We start from the raw sequence: 27,093 nt of genomic DNA on the forward strand, positions 1-27,093 counted from the left end.
AACAACTGACACTGCAGAAATACAAACGATCATGAGAGATTACTACAAGCAACTCTATGCCAATAAAATGGACAACCTGGAAGAAATGGACAAAGTCTTAGAACTGCACAACCTGCCGAGACTGAACCAGGAAGAAATAGAAAATATGAACAGACCAATCACAAGCACTGAAATTGAAACTGTGAATAAAAATCTTCCAACAAACAAAAGCCCAGGACCAGATGGCTTCACAGGCGAATTCTATCAAACATTTAGAGAAGAGCTAACACATATGCTTCTCAAACTCTTCCAAAATATTGCAGAGGGAGGAACACTCCCCAACTCATTCTACGAGGCCACCATCACCCTGATACCAAAACCAGACAAAGATGTCACAAAGAAAGAAAACTACAGGCCAATATCACTGATGAACATAGATGCAAAAGTCCTCGACAAAATACTAGGAAAGAGAATCCAACAGCACATTAAAAGGATCATACACCATGATCAAGTGGGGTTTATTCCAGGAATGCAAGGATTCTTCAACATACGCAAATCAATCAACGTGATACATCATATTAACAAACTGAAGGAGAAAAACCATATGATCATCCCAATAGATGCAGAAAAAGCTTCTGACAAAATTCAACACCCATTTATGATAAAAGCCCTGCAGAAAGTAGGCATAGAGGGAACTTTCCTCAACATAATAAAGGCCATATATGACAAACCCACAGCCAACATTGTCCTCAATGGTGAAAAACTGAAACCATTTCCACTAAGATCAGGAACAAGACAAGGTTGCCCACTCTCACCACTATTATTCAACATAGTTTTGGAAGTGTTAGCCACAGCAATCAGAGAAGAAAAAGAAATAAAAGGAATCCAAATCGGAAAAGAAGTAAAGCTGTCAATCTTTGCAGATGACATGATACTATACATAGAGAATCCTAAAGATGCCACCAGAAAACTACTAGAGCTAATCAATGAATTTGGTAAAGTAGCAGGATACAAAATTAATGCACAGAAATCTCTTGCATTCCTATACACTAATCATGAAAAATCTGAAAGTGAAATTAAGAAAACACTCCCATTTACCACTGCAACAAAAAGAATAAAATATCTAGGAATAAACCTACCTAAGGAGACAAAAGACCTGTATGCAGAAAATTATAAGACACTGATGAAAGAAATTAAAGATGATACAAATAGATGGAGAGATATACCATGTTCTTGGATTGGAAGAATCAACATTGTGAAAATGACTCTACTACCCAAAGCAATCTACAGATTCAATGCAATCCCTATCAAACTACCACTGGCATTTTTCACAGAACTAGAACAAAAAATTTCACAATTTGTATGGAAACACAAAAGACCCCGAATAGCCAAAGCAATCTTTAGAACGAAAAATGGAGCTGGAGGAATCTGGCTCCCTGACTTCTGACTATACTACAAAGCTACAGTAATCAAGACAGTATGGTACTGGCCCAAAAACAGAAATGTAGATCAATGGAACAGGATAGAAAGCCCAGAGATAAACCCACGCACATATGGTCACCTTATGTTTGATAAAGGAGGCAAGAATATACAGTGGAGAAAAGACAGCCTCTTCAATAAGTGGTGCTGGAAAACTGGACAGCTACATGTAAAAGAATGAAATTAGAACACTCCCTAACACCATACACAAAAATAAACTCAAAATGGATTAAAGACCTAAAAGTAAGACCAGACACTATAAACTCTTAGAGGAAAACATAACAGAACACTCTATGACATAAATCACAGCACGATCCTTTTTGACCCACCTCCTAGAGAAATGGAAATAAAAACAAAAATAAACAAATGGGACCTAATGAAAATTAAAAGCTTTTGCATAGCAAAGGAAAACATTAACAAGACGAAAAGACAACCCTCAGAATGGGAGAAAAGATTTGCAAATGACGCAACTGACAAAGGATTAATCTCCAAAATTTACAAGCAGCTCATGCAGCTCAATAACAAAAAAACAAACAACCCAATCCAAAAATGGGCAGAAGACCTAAACAGACATTTCTCCAAAGAAGATATACAGATTGCCAACAAACACATGAAAGAATGCTCAACATCATTAATCATTAGAGAAATGCATATCAAAACTACAATGAGGTATCATCTCACACCGGTCAGAATGGCCATCATCAAAAAATCTAGAAACAATAAATGCTGGAGAGGGTGTGGAGAAAAGGGAACACTCTTGCACTGTTGGTGGGAATGTAAATTGATACAGCCACTATGGAGAACAGTATGGAGGTTCCTTAAAAAACTAAAAATAGAACTACCATACGACCCAGCAATCCCACTACTGGGCATATACCCCTAGAAAACCATAATTCAAAAAGAGTCATGTACCAAAATGTTCACTGCAGCTCTATTTACAATAGCCAGGACATGGAAGCAACCTAAGTGTCCATCATCGGATGAATGGATAAAGAAGATGTGGCACATATATACAATGGAATATTACTCAGCCATAAAAAGAAACAAAATTGAGTTATTTGTAGTGAGGTGGATGGAGTTATAGAGTCTGTCATACAGAGTGAAGTAAGTGAGAAAGAGAAAAACAAATACAGTATGCTAACACATATATATGGAATCTAAGGAAAAAAAAAAAAGGTCATGAAGAACCAAGTGGCAAGGTGGGAATAAAGATGCAGACCTACTAGAGAATGGACTTGAGGATATGGGGAGGGGGAAGGGTAAGATGTGACAAAGTGAGAGAGTGGCATGGACATATATACACTACCAAACGTAAAACAGCTAGCTAGTGGGAAGCAACCGCATAGCAGAGGGAAATCAGCTCTGTGCTTTGTGATCACCTATAGGGGTGGGATAGGGAGGGTGGGAGGGAGGGAGATGCAAGAGGGAAGAGATATGGGAACATATGTATATGTATAACTGATTCACTTTGTTATAAAGCAGAAACTAACACACCATTGTAAAGCAATTATACTGCAAGAAAGATGTTAAAAAAAAGAATTTTAATGCTCGATCCAATAAATGAACAGGGAAATCGAAAGCCTTTGAAGTAAAAAATGAACTGAGCAATAGGACTAATGGATTTATGGGGGTTTAGCAATTAAACAGCTCATACAGGACAATAAACATTTAATGCCAACAAGGTTCGGGGTTGGGGGGAAGCCCAATACAAAGGGACAAAACTAAAAGATAACGCGCAAGGAAATGTGGTAGAGCTTTGTTACCAGAAAGGACACGTGCCCTTGGAAGATGGAACAAACCCACAGTATCACAGCTGCAGAAAACGACGGATGTAGTGGACTCAAAGGCTGAGTTATGGGGAAACAGAAGTGTCTCCAACACGCCCGTGCAAGGTGATATACGTAGAAAAGCACGACCTTTGCTGAACTTGTCATGATGCATAAACACAGATCTGGTGGGTGAGATTTGCCTAGTAGAAAAAAAATCAAAGGCGTGTGTGTGCTGTTTTCTGGCTAAAGCAGTTCAAGGATAAATGACAGCATAAGTTGTAGCACAGTACCTGTAAGGTTTCTGAATTAAGACATTAAGAACATTTGAAAGGTGGCATATATAGAGTGAAATGCTGAATTGTAAAAACAAGAAAAAATTAATGAAACAGAAATTATATTTCCGGTTGGCATGGTGGCAAGTGGCCAACAGGAGGGAGAACACGGAGGAGCCAGTGTGCCGGGAAGGCCTCTGACCCGCCTCCTCCAACCGTAACTCGTGGCCGCTGGGCACCCTCCACGTGGGAGGTCCCGAGTCCAGTCGCTCCCATGGGCACACGCTACCCAAGTGCCTAAAGACAATGCTGACTTTTTGCAAACACCTACACACTTTTAAGACTAAGGTAACTGTACTGGGGAACCTTTCCTAGTTTCTTCCATTAACAGATACTGAGATGGATAAGGCACATTAAAAAAAAATCAGCAAAATAGATAAGTGAAACTCTGGATGGTCTTCTTTGGTGCTAGAATTAAAGACAGCTAACAAAACTAAAATAAGACTTTCAACATCGAAGTTTAGTGCTAGATCAAAAGTGAACCCCTTTTATAAACTCACTAACTTTCATCATGTACAAACAAGGTTTACTGGAAGTGACAGAAAATACGTTGCTCTTACCCTACACAGTCATCCGCGTGGCCAGTGTCATAGAAACGCTGGGCACCAAGCTCTTGAAATCGTTTATCAATTATCTTCCCCCCATTACAGAAGTACGTGTATTCTGAATCACCCAGACCTAAAGAGCCCAAATAGGTTATCAGTATGCAATAAGGTTTAAATTTAACCACATACAGAAGACAGAAACAAAACGTTTAAAACAATACCACTCCATGCTGTTGTTGATGGAACAAGAAATAATGTATAGCTTCACATTTTCTTATTTTTTCCTTGAGAAATACTAAGTATACAAATAGAAACAAATAAATACTTAGGACCACTATTAACAGAAATAGATCTCACATTTTTGTTTCCATGAATCTGTGTAAAAATATGGCAATCTATAAACAAGGATTAAAAGCAGGTAATATCTGTGTTTGCAGACTTTTCCAATCTACTGCAGGGTCTGCAAAGTATAGCCAATTGTGAGCCAATTACCACCCACTGTCTTCGTAAATAAAGTTTTATTGGAACACAGCCAGGTCCACTGGTTCACACCTTGCTATGGCAGGTTCAAGCGACAACAACAGAGATAAGTAGATGGTATAGAGACCAGTGGCCTGCAAAGCCTAAAATATTTACTATCTTGTCCTTTACCATTTACTGACTCCTAATCTAGAACATGAAGAGGTTACATCTGAAACACAAACAACCATTTATTTGCTCTGTTTCTGTGTTGGATAAATTAAGAATTGCTTCTATGTTTCCTGGTAAGAAATGGACTAATATTTTCATACTTAGTTGAAAATTTAAAATTAAAAGCTTAAATTTCTTAGTTGTTTAACTGTCTTCCTGGATTTTTCCTACAAGAATGAGGTGAGCAATTGGTGGGTCCATATATGGGCCTAAGACTGACTAAAACAGTTGGATAAGCTTCAGTGTTTCCTTTTAAATAATTTTTTGAGGAATTTTTAAAGCAATACGTACATGTTCACTCTTGAAAATAAAGAAACTGGAAAAAAACAAATTAAAAAGATGTGAACACTCTAAAATGCTCTCTTGAATACATTACACGACAGATCTTGGCCAGGGTCACAACCTCAAATCTCTAACCAATTATCTATCATAGCACATTCCATCCTTCCTAGATACCTTCCCCAAAATAGTTCTCAAAGGTGAATACAGATCACAAGCCAGGCAAATGGACCCTGAATTCCCTCTCCGGTGCCCTATCTTGCTGAGTTGGCCCTTCTGATCCTTTAATATTTTAAACCTATACTTCACAGAGCCCTAGGCCAGTGCTTCTTAAGCTGGGATACATATTAGAGTCACCTGGGAGCTTTAAAAATACTGATACCAGGACCCTACCTCAGAACAATTAAGTCAGAATCACTGGAGGGGGGCTCAAAATAATGGAATTAGAAGGAAAACTCCCCCAGCGGATCCCAGTGCATGGTCAGGCTTGAGAACCGCATCCTAGGGGAATGGGTCTTAGCCTAGGGAAACCATCAGATCCACCTGAGAGCTTTAAAAAAACAACAACAACGACAAGAAAACCACCAGCATGCCAGGTCGCTCCTTCAGGGATTCTGTTCTGGCAGGTTTAGGGTGGGGCCTGGCCACTAACATCGTGAAAATATTTCCTGGTTGAATCTGGTGTGTGCCCGGGGTTAAGGTGCTACTCAGGGCCTCTGCAGAGGAGCTGCAGCGGGGTGAAGACTGGGGAAACAGCACCTTATTTACATTCAAATATTATACATAAAGTATTTATACAAAAACCCAAAAAGGACAAAACCCAGGCAATCACACACCATGGCTTTGAAAGATACATTTAGATACTAGAGTTAAATCCAGCAGCGACAGTACAGTAAGTGCACAAAATACAGTCCACACCTAGTAATCCATACCACAGGTGAGCCAAGAAGTCACTCGGCAGCGTCTTGTCCTGTATGGCTTTAACAAACTTGCGGGCCGTGTCTGGCGGGTCTCCGTTGCCCGTGGTAGAAACCACCACCACAAGAGGCGCTCTTTCAGTTTTCAGATCATACTATAAAATAAGGGTGTCATGTCAGAGAGCTATTGCTGTATGTATTTTTGACTTAACACATCAGCAAAGCAATCAGGTTAATTTTCCGTCTTGTTGTCTGGATCGCATAATGGCAGAGAGGTACACAGAGCATTTTAAAGTTGGCAAAGAAAGTGTTACTCCTCAGAAATCAGGAGACCTGGCTGTCAGGAAGGGCCCGACTCCCTCAGGGTTCCAGAGAGCCGAGAATACGGTCAGTGGTAAACTGAGATCATCAGTGTTTCCGAGCCTTACAAACCAAGTTTCCTTATTCTAATTCTCAACTAAATCGAAGTATTTCCAATAAAGCACTTCCCTATCTCTATTCGTTTCGACTCCATGAGTTCTGCCCCTCAAGGGTATCATCTAACGTGGCACAAAGGAACTCATCACTTTATTTTTCATGCTGATGTAACAGGCAAAGATTTGAGCTAACGTTTTACCGGGCTTATAAGACACAACACAACTCTATGCAGTTTAAAGTCACTTTACTTTGAAAAAGACTACCGTGATCTAGGAAGCAGAGAGCTATCAATTTAAACTTGGATCAGGAACAATTGGAGAAATCACTCAGCTGGGAAGAGCAAACAATATGACTAAGGTGGCAGCCAAAAAATTCACTACTCACCTAACTTTCAAATAGCTGCCGACCCCACTGGGGTCGCTGGTGAGGGGGTCAAACCAGGGCTGGTTATATGATGCTAATGACTTTGTTTGTAGTAACAGATTCGGACTGTACTCCACCCTGTGGCAGCAGCAATGTGAATTCACTTTGAAGGTGCTGTAGAATCATGGAGCCTGCGATTGCTGGTGTCCCCCAGGACCCTCCCTGCTGGGTGAATGACTCCATTGGGGCCACCCTAGCCCTGCTGCATCAAGGAACTTGATGGTTTCCCTGCTATGCACTGAGTTTATAATTCACCTCTGCTGCTGACAGGCTAGTCTTTACAACTAGAGATGCGGGAAAGACCAGAGGAGGTTGTGAACTTGAGTGAGAGTGCACTGCAGGGGTGGGTTTTCAAGTACTGAGCTGAATTCAAGGGCTTAGTGGCTGGCACATCACTGTGTGGTATTAGGGAGGAGCCCCTGCTCGTTGCTAGGGCCTGAACTGTATGAAACTATAATCTGAGGGTCTCAATCAAACCAGTTAGTCTGGGCACAGATCTGTTACGATCGCATGTATCCTAAGGTGGGAACTTCTGCAGAGACTGAACGTGATAAAAACAAGCAGTCCCAAGTCTTCTGAAGATCCTTCCACCTCCACTTTAAATTCTATTTCACAAAAGAATTCAATGGCTCTTCACCTGGAGGAACTCTGGCACGAATTTCAGGGAAGTTACAAACGGGGCAGCGGGATTCATGAGGTGGAAAGCTCCCATGTTCCTGTGAACATGCAGACCTCATTTGTTCCCAGGCACCCCGTGAGAAAGACAAAGCGAATACTACTATTTCCATCTACAGTTGAGAGTAGTTACTCGTCTTAGTTTTTAAGACTATGTAGTTTAATTCAAAAAAAACACACACACACACGTAGGAAAAAACTGGCAGGAATCTTGCAACACAGTTCATAAAATAAATCTCTAAGTGTTAAAAGAAAAAAAGGATCATGGTGGCATTCGGCGTCCCACTTTGTTGTTTAATGTCGCTTCCCAACCAGAATACTTCAAAGTATGAAACACCGTAAAAATCATGACTTACCTTGTGAGACTCACTTATACAGTGAAGATCTGCAGAAAATCCATATACAACTGCTTTTTCACTTATGTCTTCGGCTATGGCCTGTGCCTGTCCTCGCTGCGAAGCATAGAGTAACAAAAACCTTTTCATCACTTCAAAGCATCTGCTGCTACAGCTGTAACAGTTACACTGGAAAACAGAAAAGGGAAAAAGGGATTTTCTTTCTAATGAAGCAGTAATCAACCTGCAGGTATGAATTCTCTTAACTTAAAATAACTTCAACAATATTCACACATAATACGAAATATGCTTCTAAGTTTGTCTGTTAGCATTAATTCTAAAGGTTGAAGAGAGAGAATTCATTAAACCAAGGAGGATACAAGGTATGAAGCTCGAATTCCGCGGCTCACAAATCACATTCTAGGGCCAGACTACTGGGGCTTGAATCCAGCCACGATGGATCACTCACAAGAGCAGAACTTTAGACCAGCTTCTCAACTGACCGGTGGCTCAGCTCCCGCACCTTCAGAGCGGGGACGATGACCACAGCCACCCGACGAAAACAACGGTTGATGGAAACGGCACCGCGTATTATCAAAGCTAAGGACACGGAGCCCTTCCCAGGAGCCACGCACGGTCCTAGGAGCTTCAGAGCATGAGGCCCTCAGCCCCATAACGATCTCGTGGAGCCGCTACTGCACCCCGCATTTCTCGGGGGCGGCTCGCCGGCACCCGCAGGGCAAGGTCCGGCGGACAAACAGCGGAGCAGGAGCCCGCGTCCGGGCGGGTCCGCGCTCCCAACATTCCTGACTCTGCGGCGCCCCGTCCGGACACCCTCGCCTGACCCTGCGCCCGAATGTGCCCTTTGACCCCGTCTAGAAAAGTGTTCCGAACAAGACGCCGACGGAGGAAGGGCCCACAGGGACCTGCGGGACCGGCTCCGCTGTGCAAACGCCGCGGCGCCGCCGGGGACCCGCTCCCAGAGGCAGTGGGGAGGCCTCAAGGCCGAGTCCCCGGTGCAGCCCGCCCTCCGCGCGCGATCCCCGCAGCCCCGAGGGGCCGGGGTCCTGACCCACCCGCGCGCGCCCAGCCCGGCCGGGGGAGGGACGCGGGGGCGCGGAGGCCGGTGCCCTCGCCGACCCCGAGCCGCCCCCCTCGGGCCCGTGCTGTGCGGGCGCCGCGCCCTCACCTGCGGGCGTCCGCCTGGGACGCTGGGAGAAGCGCAGGTACGGCGACCCCCTGCTCCCGCGCCTGCGCACACAGTCGGCGCCCGAGACCAATAGGAAGCTCGGAAAAGGAGCTGGGCCAATCACGGCGCGCCGGGCGTGGGGCGGCTCCCCTCCAGGCGCAGGCGCCGAAGCGCTGGGCCCCGGCGCGGCGCGCGCGTACGGAGGCCCACGAGGCTGGGTTACGTTCAGGGTTTGCTGGGTCACCCGGCGCGCCGAGTCCGGTAGGTGTCCACGCCGGGTTTGGACTCGGTTGTTCCGGTCCGGCGTGCGTGGCCCGCGGCTTCGCTAAGGCGCCCGCGCTCCCTGGCTCGCCCCGCTCTTCGGGCGCCGCTCCCGCCCTTCCAGGGCGCCGGTTTGGGGGTGCGCCCGGCCCGTGGGGTCCTTTCCCTCCAGGGACGGCGCGGTCCCCGTGGCCCCCCATCCTCCCCGTCCCGCGCACTCGTGTTCCCAGGTTCCACAGGGGGGGTGTTCAGGTGTGGGCGCGCCGCCCACCTTACCCGGTCGTTGACCAGCGTTTTACTTTTTTTATTCTACTGGCATTTCTTTTTTCCCATCTGCCAAGCTAGACCTTCTTGTTCCTCGGTCCTGGAACAAGATCCTAACTCTGAGGGGAAACCAACCTCAGAGGCCCTTTAAGCGCTTTTTTCACCCTTGCTTTGACCTATCCGAATTAATGGCCACTTTATCCGTTGCCTTTTTTGGGGAAGTTGAACCAAACGCAATTCCTTCCATCAACCAACACATAGGAGGCGTACTTAGGATCCAGACTACCTGAGTTGAAGCCTAGCTCTGTCCTTTAATAGCTGTGTAAACTGGACCACGTGACATCTTTGTACTTCAGTTTCCTCGTTTCTAAAATGACATCGAAGTAGTTAATTCGTTGTGTTGTTGGGAGAATTAAGTACAGCATTGCCTGGCAAATGAGAGCGATTATTACGAGATCCAGCCGCTGTTCTAAGCTCTAGGGTGCAGAGACGCTGCTCTTCTGGTACTTCTGTTTGAGTGGGAAATGTTTAGTGGGAATCATTCCTTTTGGGGTACTCATCCTTAGTTCCATAAGCATTGATGTTGAATAAACTGTGTTCTAATATATTTGACCGTGTTTTTTTATTCTTTTAACGTAGTTATAAATCAAGAGGAGTTGAGAGTCTGGTGGCATGGCTTTAATTACCTTGCGGAGGAACCTTTGTCATTTATCGGATTTTCGGATACATGGAGCTCTGGCTGGTCTAAAAACTCAGCGTGTAAATTGTGTTCACAAGACAGTCAAGGAGCATCTGTGTCCATGGTTCTGGTCACTGCAACTTGAGCCTGTTAGGGTCAGGTTCCATCATGCCCATTCTAAAAAGTTCCATTCAGAAAACGGAAATGACCTTCATCCAGTTGGTGAGCCAGTGTCCTCTGAAGTACACGCTTGGGACAGGTCTGAACACAGTGTTACAAATGTGGATGAACAGATATTTTACAGGAGACTAAACAGCTTCACTTCATCGAAAGAAGTCTTACATTTTATAAGCACACTGCAGACTTTGCCTGATACTATGGCAGCAGGAGCCTTACATCGGATTTGTGAAATGGAAAAAAAAGATGATGATCAAAGGTTGCCAAAAGAAATACTGGAAAATAGCGCCTTTCAAGCTTTGTGTAATCACTTTGCACAGGACCCCTCAAATCTGTCAAACACAGGTTTGGTGACTGCTTTGCAAGCCCTGACCCTGTTGTATGTGGATCCCCAAAGTCGCTTGCTGCTGAACCTCCTGGCAGAGTGCCAGCATCGTCTCGAAAGGGGTAGCCTGGACATTCACAGTCTTTGTATCCTGGGGGAAAGTCTGATTAAACTGCAAGGTCCAGGTTGTTTGACACTAGACCTAATTATATATCAACTGCAAGGTGGAAATTTGGAAGAATTTACCCCCGAGGATATTGTGACCCTTTACAGAATACTGCAGGCATGTCCTGAAAAAGCTGACCAACACCAGACGTTTTTAAATAAGATGAATAACTTTTCTCTGTCAGTAGTTTCCAGCCTGAGTCCTAAGTTGCTGAGCCAAATGCTCACTGCCCTGGTGGTCCTTGATCAAACTCAGGCACTTCCGCTGGTTATAAAATTGGGTAAATATGTTGTGAGGCATATCCCTCATTTCACTAGTGAAGAGCTCAGAGAAGTCTTAGAGGCATTCATCTACTTTGGGCACAATGACAGATTTTTTACAAAAGCCCTGGAGCAACATGTCGCTTCACTCTGTCTCACTCTGGATCCCGAGGTTGTCAGCAAAGTCATGGAGTATTGCAGTAGAAAGCTGATTTTTTCAAAACCCATCCTCGATGCAGTGGCAGAAACTTTTGTTTGTCAGTCAGAAAAATTTTCACCTAATCAAACTGCTGAGTTAATTGAACCATTTGGAAAACTCAATTATTTGCCACCAAATGCCTCTGCTTTATTTAGGAAGCTAGAAAACATACTGTTAACTCGTTTCAATTATTTTCCACCCAAAACACTATTGAAACTTCTCCATTCATGTTCACTTATTGAATGCCATCCGGTCAACTTTATGGCCAGAATATTCAGCCCGTATTTTCTTCAGCAGCTGCAAGGTGAGTTGGTTATTACTTCTGAGAGTAGAAAACTTAGCATTTGAACTTGCGATGTTTTCAAGGCACATATGTACCTTTTTTATTGAGCAGTGCTTTGCCTTTATTTTTTCTTCCATAACGATCTAATGAAGAAATCTGAAGCTGCAGATGCTAATGTAAACACAGAATTAATGCTAGAACATTGCATGCAGAGAGAAAACAGTTTCGGGTAAACAGACTCTGCTGCCCCAGCTGAGAAACTGAGTCTTCTTATAGGGATCTGGTGATGCCTGTGGCAGTGTCACAATTACATGTTAGCATCTTTGATGAGAACAACTGTATCACTCCTTCTTTTTGAGAAGATGTTCATCTTAACTCAAAGCCACCCAAATATGCCAGAATCTAGATCTCCGTAGGTAAAGGAATTCCCACAAATTCTACTAACATACATTTGTCACGTTTAATTGTATTCTCTAGTTAGGAGCATGCGTTCTTGGAAGCCAAAATGAGATTTCATTGAGATGGGAGGCAAGAAGGTATAATTAATTCTAACAAGTTCTTTTCCTACTGTCATTTAAAAGTACCTTACTGGCGTGAATTCATTAGTGTGCATTCTGGATATTCTTTTCTCTTATTACACACACCAAAGTTCAAACCTATCTGTGACTGGGATGCTTTGTATTTCAGGTGAAGAGCCCTATTTGGACAGACTGAGCTTAGCACAACTGACACAACTTTTCTTAACCGCGATTCTAGAATGCCCGTTCTATAAGGTAAAAGCATGAGCTGCCTTGCTTTATTTCCCTACAGGGATGGTATTCTTTTGCCTCCTTCTTCCTCTCCAACACCTCCCCCGCTCCCGAATCTTTTAAGTTCCTTCTCTTTTGAGCTTTCTCAGTAACCTCACTAGAAAGCAGAATTTTCATTCACTTGGAGTAGTTGCCCCCAGATAGCCTTTTCTCTAATAAATTGACCCTATTCCTGTGTTCTTGTCCTTGAAAGAGCCACTTTCTACGGTGTAAGATTCTTAGAAGGTTTTATCAAGTGTGGCGGGCTTATGAGTCTTAGTGCTCCTAGACTTACTCTAGGGATTTTAAAGGGTTTTAGCATTCCCCATGGCTGTTGGATATAGAAGTGTGAATTTATGCACTGAACAAATCCTGAACCATTCCTGAGTATGTTCTTAAACCAAGCAGAAGTTTCACTCTTACGTGATAGAATTCAGTTTACATGGAGTTCGAGCTCTGTATAAAGCTTTCTAAGGATTCATTCTCCTAACTTAATCAGGCACGTTGTTTAGGATCAGAAATGGTACCTCCGGACTTGCTCATTCCTGCCTGTTCTCCGTACTTGACTGAACCATGTTTATGAGTAGCTCATAAACACCATCTAGTTTCTCTCTTTTCATGGAATGGGACTATTCAAACTACAATTTGCTTTTATTCCCAGTGTATCATGGACATTCCTCAGGGGTAATAGATAAAGATCAAATATATACTTTTAAAGAATGGTCTGATATTTCATGGTATTTATTGTACTGTCCCACCATTGATGGATTTTCAGGCTTTTTCCAACGTTTGTCTTGATCAGCCATGCTGTCATAAACATACTTACATATCCTTTCATACTGGAACCTTTTTGTTGTTTTAATCTAAAGACTAGATTCCTGAATGTGGGATTACTGGATTAATTTTCAATAGAGACTGACAGACAGATTTTTTTTTCCTGTATAGTTGTAGATGTCATATTTCACCAGCAGTGAATGAAGGTGACCACGTCTCCCCATTTCTGTTGCAGTGTGTTCTTAGTCCCTTTAATTTTGTCATTTGACTCAGTGAAATGTCATGTCACATGCTTCAGTCGCACTTTAACGAGCGATAATGAAGTTGAGCATATTTTCAAATGTCATTTACATTTGCTATGAATTGCCTTGTTACACCTTAATTCCTATTTCTATAGGGCTGTTTGTCTTTCTCTTTTGTATTTGTTTTTTGTCCTAGAACACATTGTAAAACATATTAGCTGTTATGTACATTGTACATATTTCTTCCTGGTTTGTGGTTTTAAATTTTTTTAGTTTTAATTTAATATTGTTTATGATGCCTTTTTGCTATACAGAAATTTTTAAGTTCTCTGTAGTTAAATTATTCATTTTTATGGCTGCTGGGTTTCCCATATTGTTTAGGAATATTTTATGACTCCTAAGGTAATATAAATATTTTACTAAATTTAAAAAATATTATTTTCCATACTATATTTAGATCTTTAATCTACTTGAAATAGCTTATAGTCTGTAATGTGTGGCAGAACTCTAACTTAGTTCTTTTCCAGATGGATAACCAATTGCTAGCACCATTATTACATAGCTGTCCTTTTCTTTCTAAATTGAAATGTCAGCTTTATCACAATTTCCACTATTAAAAACTTCAGCTGGGTTTCCTCAAGGCCGTTAAAGCAATTCTGAGAGTTCCAAAGATGTTTCTTGAGCTTGCTTGCTTGCTTGCTTGCTTGCTTGCTTGCTTTCTTTCTTTCTTTCTTTCTTTCTTTCTTTCTTTCTTTCAGTGACCATTGGCTACATTTAAAACACATTTAAAAGATATTTTGGACTATTGGGCTTGAACTATAACAAGAATATTTGGCATTGTCATTTTGAGAAAGGTATTTGTCCTAAGTCCTGGAGAAGCATCTTGCCTATAAAGTAATATTGGATCAGACTTTTATACTCAGGCAACCTTCATTTTATTCTCTGATTTTGTATCTTATTTTTCTTTCTCGTGTTTGCACATACATTTTTAGGGTCCAAAACTTCTTCCTAAATACCAAGTGAAATCATTTCTTACTCCGTGCTCTTCCCTGGAGACCCCCATGGATTTTCAGCTTTATAAATCTGTGATGATTGGACTGATTGACCTTTTAGGAGCAAGATTGTATTTTGCTTCAAAAGTGTTAACACCCTATTGTTACACGATAGGTAAGTAGTAGGGAGTTTTGTTGTTGTTAACTAAACCTCAGCATGCTGTCCTCTGATGGAACACGTGGGGCTTAGTAGCCACCAAAGTTCTGGAAACAAAATGAAGTTGGCCCTTCCCTGAAGGCAAATTGGAACAGAGGTGGGAGGTAGGGCTGAAGAGTCAGGACTCCACGTTAGCCACATAGTAGCCGAATGCCTTTGGGCATCCTTGCGGGGCATGCATTTGCTTGTCCTCATCTGCAGGATGAGAGTAAGAGGAGTAGTGACCTCAAAGACTTGTGTAAGGACAAAATGAGGTGACTAAGACTAATACCTGGGAGACAGTAAGTGCTCAGTAATTGTTAGCTGCTCTCATCCTCTTGGCCAGTGCTGTCCAATGTAATAGCCACACATACCAGTAGCTACTTAAACTTAAATTAATTCCAATTTTGAAAATTCCCATTTCAGGTCCCCAGTCGCACTAGCCGCACTTGAAGTGCTCAGTAGCAGGTCTAAGCATTTGCATCACCGTGGACGGCGCTGACCACAAAGTCCTTCTCCTTTCAGATCGATGAGTAAAGGACAGCGAGCTCAGGGAGGACAGTGCTTCTAGGCTTCAGGTGGTCCCATCTCGCTCCCCTCCTTTATGGGCTCCTTTGGCAAGGAAGGAAAGGGGAGCCTGCCGGCGCCCGGGGCCCGCGTGTTGCGCTGCCGGCTGCTTCACCTTCCCTGGGCACTGGAGCCCCAGGGGTGCAAGGTGCTAGTTGCGCAGGTGTCTGACTTTACTCAAAGGATTTTCTTCACTATTCCCACCAGTGTTATAAGGAGAGTAAAAGTGTGTGTGAGTCACGTCGTGCCCCAGATACCTTGAGGGCCCCCTCCTTGTTTTAGTGCAGTGGAGGCCCTCTTAGTTTAAAGCTGACTTGGTTGGGCAAAGCTCTGATGAAATTAAAATTCTCACCATTGTCTGGTGTGGTCATTACTTTGCAGCCTTTTGCCCAGTTGATAAACGCAGTGTGGACGAGATCCAAACAACAAGGAGAAAAGGAAGCTAGTGTTTGTGAGGGTATCACACGAAGGATTTTCCCTTTCTTCTCTTACCAGATGTTGAAATTAAATTAGATGAAGACGGATTTGTATTACCATTTACCATTGATGAAGATATACATAAAAGGTAAAGAAAATTGTTGTGGTTTATACGTTATAAGACTCGTTGAGGGTAATACACAGGAATTGTTTTCTTAAGAAAGCGAAAAAAGTAGACATGGTTCTGAAAATTAAAACACTATGGCATACCAGTTTTGGAAATTCCATGTAATATCTTGTGAACCTTAATTTAATTAAGTTGAGTGCTTTTTCAACAGATTAATGGATAACAGTCATGATTCATTTGAAAATAATATTGGCACGAAGGAATAGCCAAATCCCAAATAAACTCTGGCAGCTAAAACCATATAAATACTTTGGATTGTTTTAAAAATTAAGTTTCCCTCTCCTCTTTGGTTTTTTAGGGTAGCACTGTGCATTGATGGTCCAAAAAGATTTTGTTTGAATAGCAAACACTTACTGGGAAAGGAAGCTACTAAACAAAGACATCTGTACTTACTTGGTTATCAAGTTGTCCAGGTATGGTTTTGCCTTTTTTTTTTTCCCTAAAAGCCGTTTCTAGTTCAGATTTGCTTTTTCCAGGGTACTAAGTAGTATGCCAGCCCAGTGGACCAAGACTCTTAAGTCTGGTTTAAATGCCAGCTTTGTTCATTAGGCTTAAGTCTCTTGATTTGTAATTTGAAATCACAATTTTCAAATTTTCTCTTTTCCAAAAGTGAGACATCCCTAAATTCTGTGTAAACTGTGCTTCACTTTGCTTTTAGAATTACTAAATTATTGGAATATCTGTTTTGTGTTAATTTCCCTTTGATTTAATGACTAGAATGGACAAGATGACCCATTAAAAGCAGGAGCTTCATCAGATTTTAGTGTTTAAGACTCTTACTTGTGTTTACATCGCAGATCGCCTGGCAGGGTCTTAGGTGATGAGTCGCGATGCACGTCCATGGAGCTTTCCATTCTCTAAGCTGTCCACCAATCTGCTCTCTGCTTTCCTGTCTGGTTACTTTGTTCCTTTCCGTCTTGTACACACCCAGATTAACTTTCCTAAAGTGAATCGTGCCAGTGTGTGCCTAGAAACCTTCATTGTTTCTTTACTGCTTATGGGCTAAAGACTACGTCTACATCTCAACATTCTAGACCCTTCGAGGTCTGCCCGCAGCCAGGCCCTGTGCTCCCAGCTCAGTGGTCTCTTCTGTCTGGCCTTTCTCCCTTGCCCATGCGAGTCAGGTGGTCCCCACCTCTCTGAGTGTCTAAATTCGGGCTGTCCATCAACTCCCAGCTCAGGTTGACCTTTCACCCTAATCTAAAGTGTCGACTCCCTCTCAACACTAGAGCACCAATTTGTTTTTGCATGTTCTGCTTAGTATTACTGCCTACTTTTTGTATGTTTTAAGTTAGCACCTAACTTGTAAGTTCCTTGAGGGCAGGGATCACGTCTGATTCTTATTTAGACATTCCACCTATTGTTGAGCCTCTGCTACCTGGCAGCGCCGTTACAGGCACCGCTGGTACCTCTGCCTGCTGGGAGCCTACACGCTGCTGTGGGGAGGGTGTGATAGGCGGACAGGGCAACCAAACCCAAGGTAATTTCAGATTATGAAGCATGAGGATGGATTTATTTTCCTCTCTTTACAGATTCCCTATTACGAGATTGAGATGCTGAAATCAAGACTTGAATTAGTGGAATATTTACAAAGAAAACTATTTTCTCAAAACTCTGGTGGTCACTGGTAACAAGAATGAATACTGACTTCAGAACTCAAATAGTGAAAGAACTTGCAAATTAGCCGTTTATTTATGGACTGTGGTGATCTGGAAGGGGTCTGTAGTTTCCTTATACCGTGTATACACTTATCAGTAGCAAATTTAAAATTAATTTTAACCTTCATTTAATACTGGTATCAGATACTTTTATACATCAAACAGAATCGATCAAGTACAATAAAGGAATGTAATGAGTAAGTGTCATAATTTTAAGTCTTGTGTTTTGTGATAGTTATCTGCTAACTGAAAATATATTCTTGCGAGACCTTTGTTTCCTCTTCTAACAAATGTAAGGAAGAAATTTTACCTCCCGGTTTTTTCTTTTGTATTTTGTTAGAGGAAGTAATATAAGGTAAGGAAAAGGAGCAATGAAAAATAGACTAGTACTTTGGATGTAAACATATATAATTGTAGACTTATGCAGAAATAACCCTTTAGTTAATAATATTTTGTATTGGTATAGGAGCTTTATTTATATATATATATACACACACACACACACACACACACACACACATATATATTATAATTTTTTAAATAAAGGAATAAAGATGTAAAAAATGCAACTTAAGTAGGGTTTTGGGGGGGGTGTTTGGAGGGAGAAACTTCTAAATTTTAAACTTAGCATGGATTAAAATTCTTTAGTTCATTGCAGATACTTCATTGTCCCATTACGGTCAAGTTACAGTTTCGGGGTAAAAGGGTTCTGCACCCAACTACAGTGTACGCGTTGGCCAAGGGGGCGGGGTGTGGGTGTCCCACACAGCACTCAGCAGTGCCCCAACACCAGCTGGGGGCCCGCAATTCAACTCCATTCTGACACCGTCTACCTGGCTCAGTCCCACGAGACTGCCCGCTTCCCACCACCCCCCTTTCAGATGCCAGTCACAAGTCCAGGTTGTCACATGACCTGTGCTTCTGACCAACCGGCTATAGATTGGAGGGCCCAATGACCCCCTCCTTGGGCTCCGTTAATTTGTTAGAGCAGCTCATGGAACTGAGAGAAACGTTTTACTTACCAGATTACTAGTTTATTACAAAAGGATATAACTCAGGAAAGGCAGATGAAAGACATTCTTAGGGGCAGGTATGGGGAAGGGTGTGGGGTTTCCTTGCCCTCTCCAGGCAGCACTTTCCCCTAAGCTCCACCTGTTCACCAACCTGGAAGCTCTGAATCTGGTCCTTCTGGGTTTTTATGGAGACTTGATGACATAGACTTAAATAGCCACACAAAGAGGTAAGAGCAGTCTGTCATAAATGCTATGAAAAAAGCAGTATAGCCTAAAACCTTCCTCCTCCGCCTTTTCCATTTATCTAAATCCTTCTCCATCGGGACCTTTGTTCCTGGTTGCCCTAATTGGAATGAGATGCTCCTTCTGCACTTTTAGTTACATCCTGTCCCGAGCCTTTGTCTCATTTGGCTCTCCCTTACCCTCTTCATTCATTCGTCCATTAAACATTTATTAAAGAGCTGTGATCATGCTGGGCACCCACTGACTGTTAGAGCTGCAGAGGGAAGCAGAAAAGAGCTCCTGCCCGGAGGGGCTGTGGGTGATTATAGTGAGCCAGCTGGCAGTCCTGATGCCTGAGCAGGACCCTGGAAGGCAGAAGACGGCAGGCCTGCCTGGGTGCGGGACGAGGCTTCTTGGAGTGATCTGTGAGCTGAATTCAAAGGAAGGGAGGCAGGTCTCTGGTGGGAGCGCATTTCAGGCATCGCCATGGCCAGAGCACCCAGCACAAAGCAGACGGTCGCCATGGAGAGTGAGGCCAGAACTGACGCTGGCACTGTTTGTTTTAAAGCAAAGTTTAATCCTGAAAATGTGCATGCATACGCTATGAAAATAGTTTAGGCTAATAAACAGATACAAGACTGCTGATTTCACCAACTGGAGTAAATTTGGCAAGCTCCGTAAGATTATAAAGCCATATGTCCTTATAAACTGAATCCTCAGGCCACTAATATTTTAATGTCTACCTATGTAATAATAGGATGTGAATTTTCTTGTTGAAATTACATATACAGTATGATAACTCCTGGTACCGTATATTAATAATGTTTTTAAATAAGACATATTCTTGATGTTGTTTTTCAAAAGTAAAAGCAAAGCAAGGAAAAAAAAGTAAAGCAAAGAAAGAAAAATAGGTGAAAAAAGTTTAACTTGCGAGCATAACCTCTGAAGCAACAGTGATCATCTTCAGAGCAGCCGCGAGAGGGCAGCAAAGGTTAGGACATGTATTGGGCTTCAGCAGTGGAACCGGGATGATCCCTGGTCCCAGGAGGAGAGAGTGTATCCTGCGCGCGTGTTGGCGGGGGAAAGGGCGGGGGGCGGCAGGCTGGAGCTGTGGAATGGTGCGGTGACAGTTCTGCCTGAACAAAACAGGCAATTTTCCGTACCTTGACCTGAAGAAAGAATGCTGTTTGGCTGAACCAAGCCTAGACAGGGAGGGTAGATGGTATCTTTGGATGAAGAGATGCTGGTTGGTTCTTTGACCAGGATTCTACCTGCCGACTCCGTACACCTGGGTGCATTTGGAGACTTGGTAAATATTCATTAGGTAGAAGAAAGAATAGGAAGGAGCAGAACTGAGCATATTTGATAGAATTCTGGGGGGAAAAAAGTCAGTTCCCTCTAAAAAACCTGGACCCTTCCCTGAATTTGTGCACAAATTCAGGGAGGGGGTCTTGGCTCCACGGTGGTGAATAAGCCTCCAAAAGCTGAGATTTCCCCAAACTGGAAATATCCAGACCCACCTGGAGTCTAAATACATAGTGTAGGATTGTTACCAAACCAAACTCGGGTCCGCCCACCCACATGCAGCAAAGCCAATCTCCTGACACCGGGTTGTGGTGAGGGAAATTGCAGCGTCTATGGCAGGCACCAGGCAAAGTGTCCAGGCAGCTGGTGCTCAGAAAGCCTGAACCGCCCCCATGGGCTTCAGCAAAGCATTTTTAAAGGCCAAGTGAGGGAGGGGGCGTCCCAGGGTGTGTGATCAGCTAGTGCACAATTCTCTGATTGGTTGATGGTGAGGTAACAGGGTGGTGTCACAGGGGTTAACATTGTCAGTCCTTAGGCGCCAGTAGGTCTGGGGGCTACGTGCTCATGGTCATCAGGTAGTTAATTTCTTCCATTTAGTGGTGGTTTTAGCATCTGTAAAACAACTCAGGAAATGTGCATCAGATACCATTATCTATTTATCTGGGTACTTCAAAGAGGAACTACAGCAGAGGACATGGGGGAAGGGTCTGTCCCTGAAAGGACCCTTAGGGTCCTGCTCGGTTTCAGGATCATGAAATAAGTCGTGCCTTGTCAGCTGTATGGCCAGTACCTGGAAAACAGTAAGTGCTCAGCGAGCCATGAGGGCTCTTGTTGTCATTGGTACAAGAGTTACGTTGCAGTCAAACTTCATTGTTACAGCTCCTGCGGAGGGAGCCCATCAGGCATGCTCTGTAAGGAGAAGCACCGTTGCCTCCTGGGGCAGCAGCTTGAACCTGCGGCCACTCCTTTTGCTAATTAGCATCACAGGCACCCTGCTGAGAAACCTCGTTCTGTAAAACCTTTGCTGTAATAAGAATGGAACACGCCTCTATTGCCTGCAGGATCTGAGCCTCGTGGGTCACTCTGGTGCAGAGAAGCAGCCTGGATTTCCAAGAGGATGCAGAGCTTCAGATAGAGGGTTTGGGACACAAACCCCCTTACCTTTTTCTTATCTTTGAGCATCCCGGGTCGTCTTCTCAGGCCAGGCCTCACGTTAGTTCTCTTATACACAAGCTTGCTCTCTGCATCTCCAACCCAGCTTTGTTCAGTTTCACCCAAATCCTCTACTCATCCTGTCATCCCTCTGCCTGGTTCCTCTGGGGTGCCGGCTCCCTTGCCTCTGTAGTCAATAAGCCTTACCTTTTGTTGGTGTTCTTTGGCTGTTGGCTCCATCATAAGAAATTTCGCCTTAATATACTTGAAATCCCATCTCAGAAAAAAACTAAAAATCTCTGTCCCCATCTCCTCCCACAGTCTCTGGTATATAGGGCACACTATTTGTGTCTTGAACTGATATTCTGGGTTCTAATGTTTGCAACAAACAATGTCTCAATAATTCTGTAAATTTTATTATGGAAAACACTGAACACACATAAGTGTAGAAAGAATAGTATAATGAATTCACATGAGTCCCTTTATTCAGCATGACAAAATACCCAAATTTTCCAATTCTGTTTCATCTATTTATTCCCATATTCTTTTTTTTCTTTTCCTTTTTTATTGGAATGTTTCTTTAAAAATCCAAGCTATCATATACTTTTATCCTAAATACTTCAGTATGAATCTATAACCAATAAACTTTTTTCTTTTTTATTAAACTATTCTGCCATTATTACAATGAACAAAACTAATAATTATTACCTGTGATCATTTAATACCTGGTCTATATTCCAGGTTTTCTATACTGTCTCAGGAATATTTTTTAAATTTTTTTAATTGAAGTATAGTTGATTTACAATGTTGTGTTAATTTCTGCAGAACAGCCAAGTGACTCAGTTATACATATATATACATTCTTTTTTATATTCTTTTCCATTATGGTTTATCCCAGGATATTGACTATAGTTCCCTATGCTATACAGTAGGACCTTGTTGTTTATCCATTCTGTATGTAATAGTTTGCATCTACTAACCCCAGACTCCCCCTTGGCAACCACAAGTCTGTTCTCTATGTCTGTGAGTCTGTTCCTGTGTCGTAGATAGGTTCATTTGTGCAATATTTTAGATTCCACATATGTGGTATCATATGGTATTTGTCTTTCTCTCAGAAATATTTTGTAACTGTTGATTTGTTTGAAGCAGGATCTGAACAAAGGCCACATACTACTTTTAGATGTTATACCCCTAAGTCTTAAGTCTCATGTCTGTAACTGCCCCCCTCCCTCACCTGGTTTCCATGTTATTAAGTTATTGGAGAAGTTAGATCAATTGTCTTGTAAAATATCCCACAGTATTGATTTGACATTTTCTAACTGGTTCCTTTGCTGTATTTCCTGTTAAACTAAAAGTTACATCCAGAGGCTTGCTTAGATTCAGCTTAATTTTCTCAGCAGGGATGCTTCAGAGGAGGCGCTGTGTATTTGTTTTACGTCATACCATAATGTCGCCTTACCCTCTTAGTGATACTCATTAGGATGGATAGTGGGTTCCTGGATCAGCACCAGCCTGATCCATCCACCATATAGTCCCCAACAACCTGCCACCTAATGGCTTCAGCATCTGTTGATGACTGTTGCCTAGATTCATTATTCCAACAGGTGTTTTAAAAAAAAAAAGATTTCCTAACGCTATCATTCCTTTACTTTTATCAGCTTGTATTCATCTATAAAGAAGAAATTTCTCCCATCAACTATTCTTGAACTCTAAAATAAGGTTTATACACACACTTATGGTTACCAGGGGGAAAAGGCGGGGGAGGGATCAATTGGGAGATTGGGATTGACACACGCACACTACTGTATATAAAATAGATAACTAATAAGGACCTACTGTATAGCACAGGGAGCTCTACTCAATACTCTGTAATGACCTACGTGGGAAAAGAATCTAAAAAAGAGTGGATATGTGTATCTGTATAACTGATTCACTTTGCTGTACAGCAGAAACTAACACAACATCTTAACTATACTCCAATAAAAATAAAATAAGGTTTATACAGAAAAAAAAAAAGAGATAAATGTGTCTTTCCTTGTGTCAAGGTTTAGAATACAGAGGTGGTTATCTGGTCGTATTTTGTTTGTCTGTTTGTTTGTTTTAGGATATTTATGAATTCATGACATTTTATAGATTTGATGTGCTTCAGTCCATTACAGTCATCTTTTGGATGCATAACTTGTCCTGTTTTAGACCGGTGGGATACCCTTCAGGATGGCCTCTTTGTCCTTTTGACCTTGACACATATGATTTTGAAAATTTCTTGGCAGAAGAGGATGTCCCAGGCTCACTCACCATCTCCTGTCTCAGCCCTGGGGTCCACCCTCTGTAAGGAGCCCTGGGTCTGCCAGGTGGTCCTGCCCACAGCTAGAGCCGTCGGTATCAGGGGTTTTTCGTTTGGGGCATCTCTAAAATCACACTCATTTTGATTTCAAAATCAACAAGGTGAACAAGCCAAAATTAAATTTGCACTTATATGTCTTCATTCATAAGTTTGATGCTTAAAGTGGCTCCAAGGGACTCCATCAAGTGAGTGACCCACAGGAAAAACCTGATGACAAACACGCTTTCTAAGTCTACCAGCAGTACTCACGCCTCTTTCGCAGGGAGGCGGTGTCGAGTGAGGTAAAGGCGTGTTACCCCATCACGGACCGCTGCCCGTGCCCCAGAGCCTGCGGAGATGCTTTGGAGGACGGACAGTGGCTCCCCTGTCGCAGGAGCCAGGGTCATGCAGTTACTCTCACTGTCAAACAGCACTGATGGGGGCTCCGGAAAAGGTGCAGCAGAGGCACCCTTTCATACCCCTTGAGTTCATAATGACCTTTAGATTTGCTGGGTACACAGACGGGCACTTCTCCTAGCCGGTGACGGGTATGTGTGTGTTTGTCCATCCACCCCTCTTGCTCTGAACCATCATAAAAGCAGAGGAGTACTTAATCCAAGGGATTTTAAGCTGTTTTAAAGCCTGTGAAAGTCCAATTATGTTGGGCCACTTAAATGAGTTTCCAGTGACATTTACAAATAACATGATTGTAAAAGCTTTCAAACTTAAAATGGAGATATCAACCTTGTTTTAAAATTTCTGCATTTTCAACAGAAGATTTTTTAGAAAGATGATGGCATTTTCATGTATTAACAGGTGATTTTTCCCCCCTCTCTCCGCCTCAGTTAACAAAGGTTTACAAGGCGGAGAGGAGGCCATCTGGACACTTTGTTCCTTGGCTGCATCAGTGCGCTGGCTGAGAATCTCTGGCTAAAGCTTTGTGCTTTGTCCAGGCTGTGGCCCCATCTCTGAATGGTCTGAGGGCTCCAAAGGAGAAAACCATTCCCTCAGACCAGCCCCCCCTTTCCAGATATTCCATACACCTTTCAGGAGGGGCACCCACTGCCCTGTCACCTGCGTCAAGTCACTTATCCTACCTACATCTCAGTTTTCCCATCAGCATAAAGAACCAGAGGGTTCTTCTGAACTTAACAAGTCTGTGGGTTCATGAGGACTCATGATAAATATAACACACACACCGCCCAAGATGTGCTGAAAGCTCCGCTAATGTGACATGTGACATGCTAATGTCGCACCACATTAGCTTTCTCCTTCCCGGCCTCAAATTAACAGAAATTATTCCCACCAGGTCTCCCCCTGCTTACATTCTGCCCAGATGTCAAGAGAAACAGCGCAAGTCCCAGCTGCAGTTTGGATTAGGCGCCTCCAATGCTCCCATGAACTGCCTGAGTTTCTGCAGTGGAGGCCGCCCTCCAGCGTGTCATCCAGCAGGGGACTGCAGGCAGCCGAGGCCCCGGTGGACCTGCAGAGCAGGCTGCATGAACAGTAAACGGTCAGTATGCCCATGTCACCCTAAGCCAGACCAGGGCAACGTCATCACCCAGCGTCAGCTGCGGGCGCCGGTGTATGTCCATGAGGCTGGCATGGGATTGGGGGGGTAGACATCCCAGACTACTGAGGTTGGCATTTGGAATAAAGCTGATCTGTGCACCCTTCGATAGCTCAGCTGGTAGAGCGGAGGACTGTAGACCTGACACGTGAAACAAAGCTGATCTGATCTCCTGCAGAGTTAACTTGTACTCAGTGTGCCTTCTTGTACTATTAACCCACTTATTTTAAGAGCAGGGTTTTCATTCTTTTATCCTTCCTTTCCCCCATGCAGAACTTTGCAAGTACAAGTCACAGATACAAGGGACTTAAACGCATTCGACTCTTTGACCTTGTATTCCACTCATGTCCCCAGAATACATAATAGGATCATAGAGGAAAAATGTTTTTTTAAAAAGGAACTAAAATCTCTTGATAATTGAAACTGGCAAAGTTGTTCTTACCTATTGTTTCCTCCACCTCTGCTTCCCGCCCTGCAGCCTCTCAGCCTCACATCTGAATCCACCCCCGGGGTGGTGGCCATTCCATGGGGCTGCACCCACCTCCTGACAACAGCATGCCACCTCCAGTTGATGCCCCGTACCTGTCACTGTCAGCCCCAGGGCTTCTCTGGCACTGAGGAGACCCTCAGGGAGCCTAGGCAGCACTGGGCAGGGGTCCTACAAAGTCAGGAGTGAACGATCCAGAAGGAAGTCTCACCCCAGGAGGACTGGGAACAAGAAATAAAAAGCGCTTTCATGTTGAACTGCAGGCTGCTCCAGGCTACTCAGAAAGTCTTCGGCAACGTCGAGCTCCAGCTGCCCTCAGGAGTGACCTTGAGAATTCAACCTTATACAGACTTTCCTGCTGCTCTCACTCCTCTGGTCCCTCCCTCCTGCTCCTTGGCATTACCTCCCAAATAAAGCAAGAGCATCCAAGTCCTGGTCCCAGACTCACCTTTTTGGTTTTTTTTTTTAATTAATTAATTAATTTATTTATTTTTGACTGTGTTGGGTCTTCGTTTCTGTGCGAGGGCTCTCTAGTTGTGGCAAGCAGGGGCCACTCTTCATCGCGGTGCGCGGGCCTACTCACTATCGCGGCCTCTCTTGTTGCGGAGCACAGGCTCCAGACGCGAAGGCTCAGTAGTTGTGGCTCACGGACCTAGTTGCTCTGCGGCATGTGGGATCTTCCCAGACCAGGGCTCGAACCCGTGTCCCCTGCATTGGCAGGCAGATTCTCAACCACTGCGCCACCAGGGAAGCCCCCAGACTCACCTTTAGAAGGTACCCAAGCCATTACGGCAACTGTATTTCTTACTGAGCCACCAAGTATCTGTTGAGTACCTACTGTGTGCCAGACTTGAGCCATCAGAGAGAGTGTATGTGTGCAACCATGCCCTGTACAGCTGTCAGTCTGGTGCAGAACAAATTGAAATTGAAATCGAAGCTAACAGAAGCACGCCCACATAGCTGTGGAAAAGGATTTTTCAATGAAACGATTTCGGTCTCAGTTTTAGCTGAGGTCTCAAGATAATTGGTGTCAACTGCTCCCATTTTGCAAAGTGTGAGATCAGATCACCTGTGCAAAGCTTGTGAAGACTCCTGACCATTAGCTGAGCTCCTATGTCTGGTCTTTAAAAGAGATTGGAGAGGTTGAAAGAGGTAGTAGACTATAAGAGTTTTTTTTGTTTCTGTTTTTTCCTTTGATGGCGCTTTTATGAGGACCCCTGCCCGGGGGAGGATGGGACCATGGTTGCCAGAAAGTTTTACATTACACACGCGGCCCTCTCTGTCTTCTTACTGGGCAGCACTGTCCCAGACCCTCTTCAAGTTGCTTGCGTTTTCACACCTGTCACCTGCCTTCATCACCAGACTGTCAGATCCCGGTGGACAAGGCTGCTTGGTTCAAGGCTACATCCCCAGCGCTGGCACTCAGTAGGTGCAAGGTCATTAACTGCCCAGCGAACAATGGTCCCTGAGTGAACGAACCGACACTGCGTGGAGAAGGGTAAGCAGGGCGGAAAGTGCGGATCCCAGAGGCACCTCCCACCCGGGAACTCCGCAGCG

At 43.5% G+C, this 27,093-nt stretch overlaps 2 protein-coding genes across 13 annotated transcripts in view; one reads left to right on the forward strand and one right to left on the reverse strand.

Annotated features, from left to right (window-relative positions):
- The window catches only part of MTRR (5-methyltetrahydrofolate-homocysteine methyltransferase reductase), a 49,145-nt gene extending 40,036 nt beyond the window's left edge, over positions 1-9,109 (reverse strand). For 2 of the 5 annotated variants that reach the window (XM_082454377.1, XM_082454376.1), the window contains exons 1-4: positions 8,344-8,989; positions 7,862-8,029; positions 5,992-6,145; positions 4,120-4,237 (exon numbers count right to left, since the gene is read on the reverse strand). In XM_082454377.1, the coding sequence (XP_082310503.1) occupies positions 4,120-4,237; positions 5,992-6,145; positions 7,862-8,029; positions 8,344-8,514 (611 nt within the window). In that variant the 5' untranslated portion in view covers positions 8,515-8,989. Of the gene's footprint in view, positions 1-4,119; positions 4,238-5,991; positions 6,146-7,861; positions 8,030-8,309; positions 8,990-9,029 lie in introns of those variants that run through there. The other 3 variants (XM_082454379.1, XM_082454380.1, XM_082454378.1) reach the window with 3 other exon arrangements.
- An 80-nt stretch (positions 9,110-9,189) lies between these two features.
- On the forward strand, positions 9,190-26,997 carry FASTKD3 (FAST kinase domains 3). 8 transcript variants are annotated; one of them, XM_082454385.1, is made up of 7 exons: positions 9,190-9,290; positions 10,194-11,664; positions 12,331-12,416; positions 14,440-14,614; positions 15,698-15,767; positions 16,105-16,219; positions 17,339-17,665. In XM_082454385.1, exons 2-7 carry the CDS (start codon positions 10,227-10,229, stop codon positions 17,435-17,437), a joined length of 1,983 nt encoding a protein of 660 aa, XP_082310511.1. In that variant the 5' UTR covers positions 9,190-9,290; positions 10,194-10,226; the 3' UTR covers positions 17,438-17,665. The 8 variants fall into 8 exon arrangements, 5 of the variants coding, with proteins under 5 accessions (XP_082310511.1, XP_082310510.1, XP_082310509.1 ...); XM_082454384.1 differs by lacking the exons at positions 16,105-16,219; positions 17,339-17,665 and adding exons at positions 24,789-24,992; positions 26,899-26,997 and having other exon boundaries at positions 9,191-9,290; XM_082454383.1 differs by lacking the exons at positions 16,105-16,219; positions 17,339-17,665 and adding exons at positions 24,789-24,992; positions 25,528-25,977 and having other exon boundaries at positions 9,191-9,290.
- The last annotated feature ends 96 nt before the right edge of the window (positions 26,998-27,093 follow it).

Source organism: Balaenoptera physalus (genome assembly GCF_965194825.1).
Source record: "Balaenoptera physalus genome assembly, chromosome: 3".
In the NCBI taxonomy this organism is placed as follows: Eukaryota; Metazoa; Chordata; class Mammalia; order Artiodactyla; family Balaenopteridae; genus Balaenoptera; species Balaenoptera physalus.

Coding starts and splice junctions, on each gene's coding strand:
- FASTKD3 (XM_082454382.1), top strand. CDS start 10,227: ATGGCTTTAATTACCTTGCGGAGGAACCTTTGTCATTTATCGGATTTT. Junction 12,417..14,439: donor TAGAATGCCCGTTCTATAAG/GTAAAAGCATGA, acceptor ATACATTTTTAG/GGTCCAAAACTTCTTCCTAA. Junction 15,768..24,788: donor GATGAAGATATACATAAAAG/GTAAAGAAAATT, acceptor TATTCCCACCAG/GTCTCCCCCTGCTTACATTC.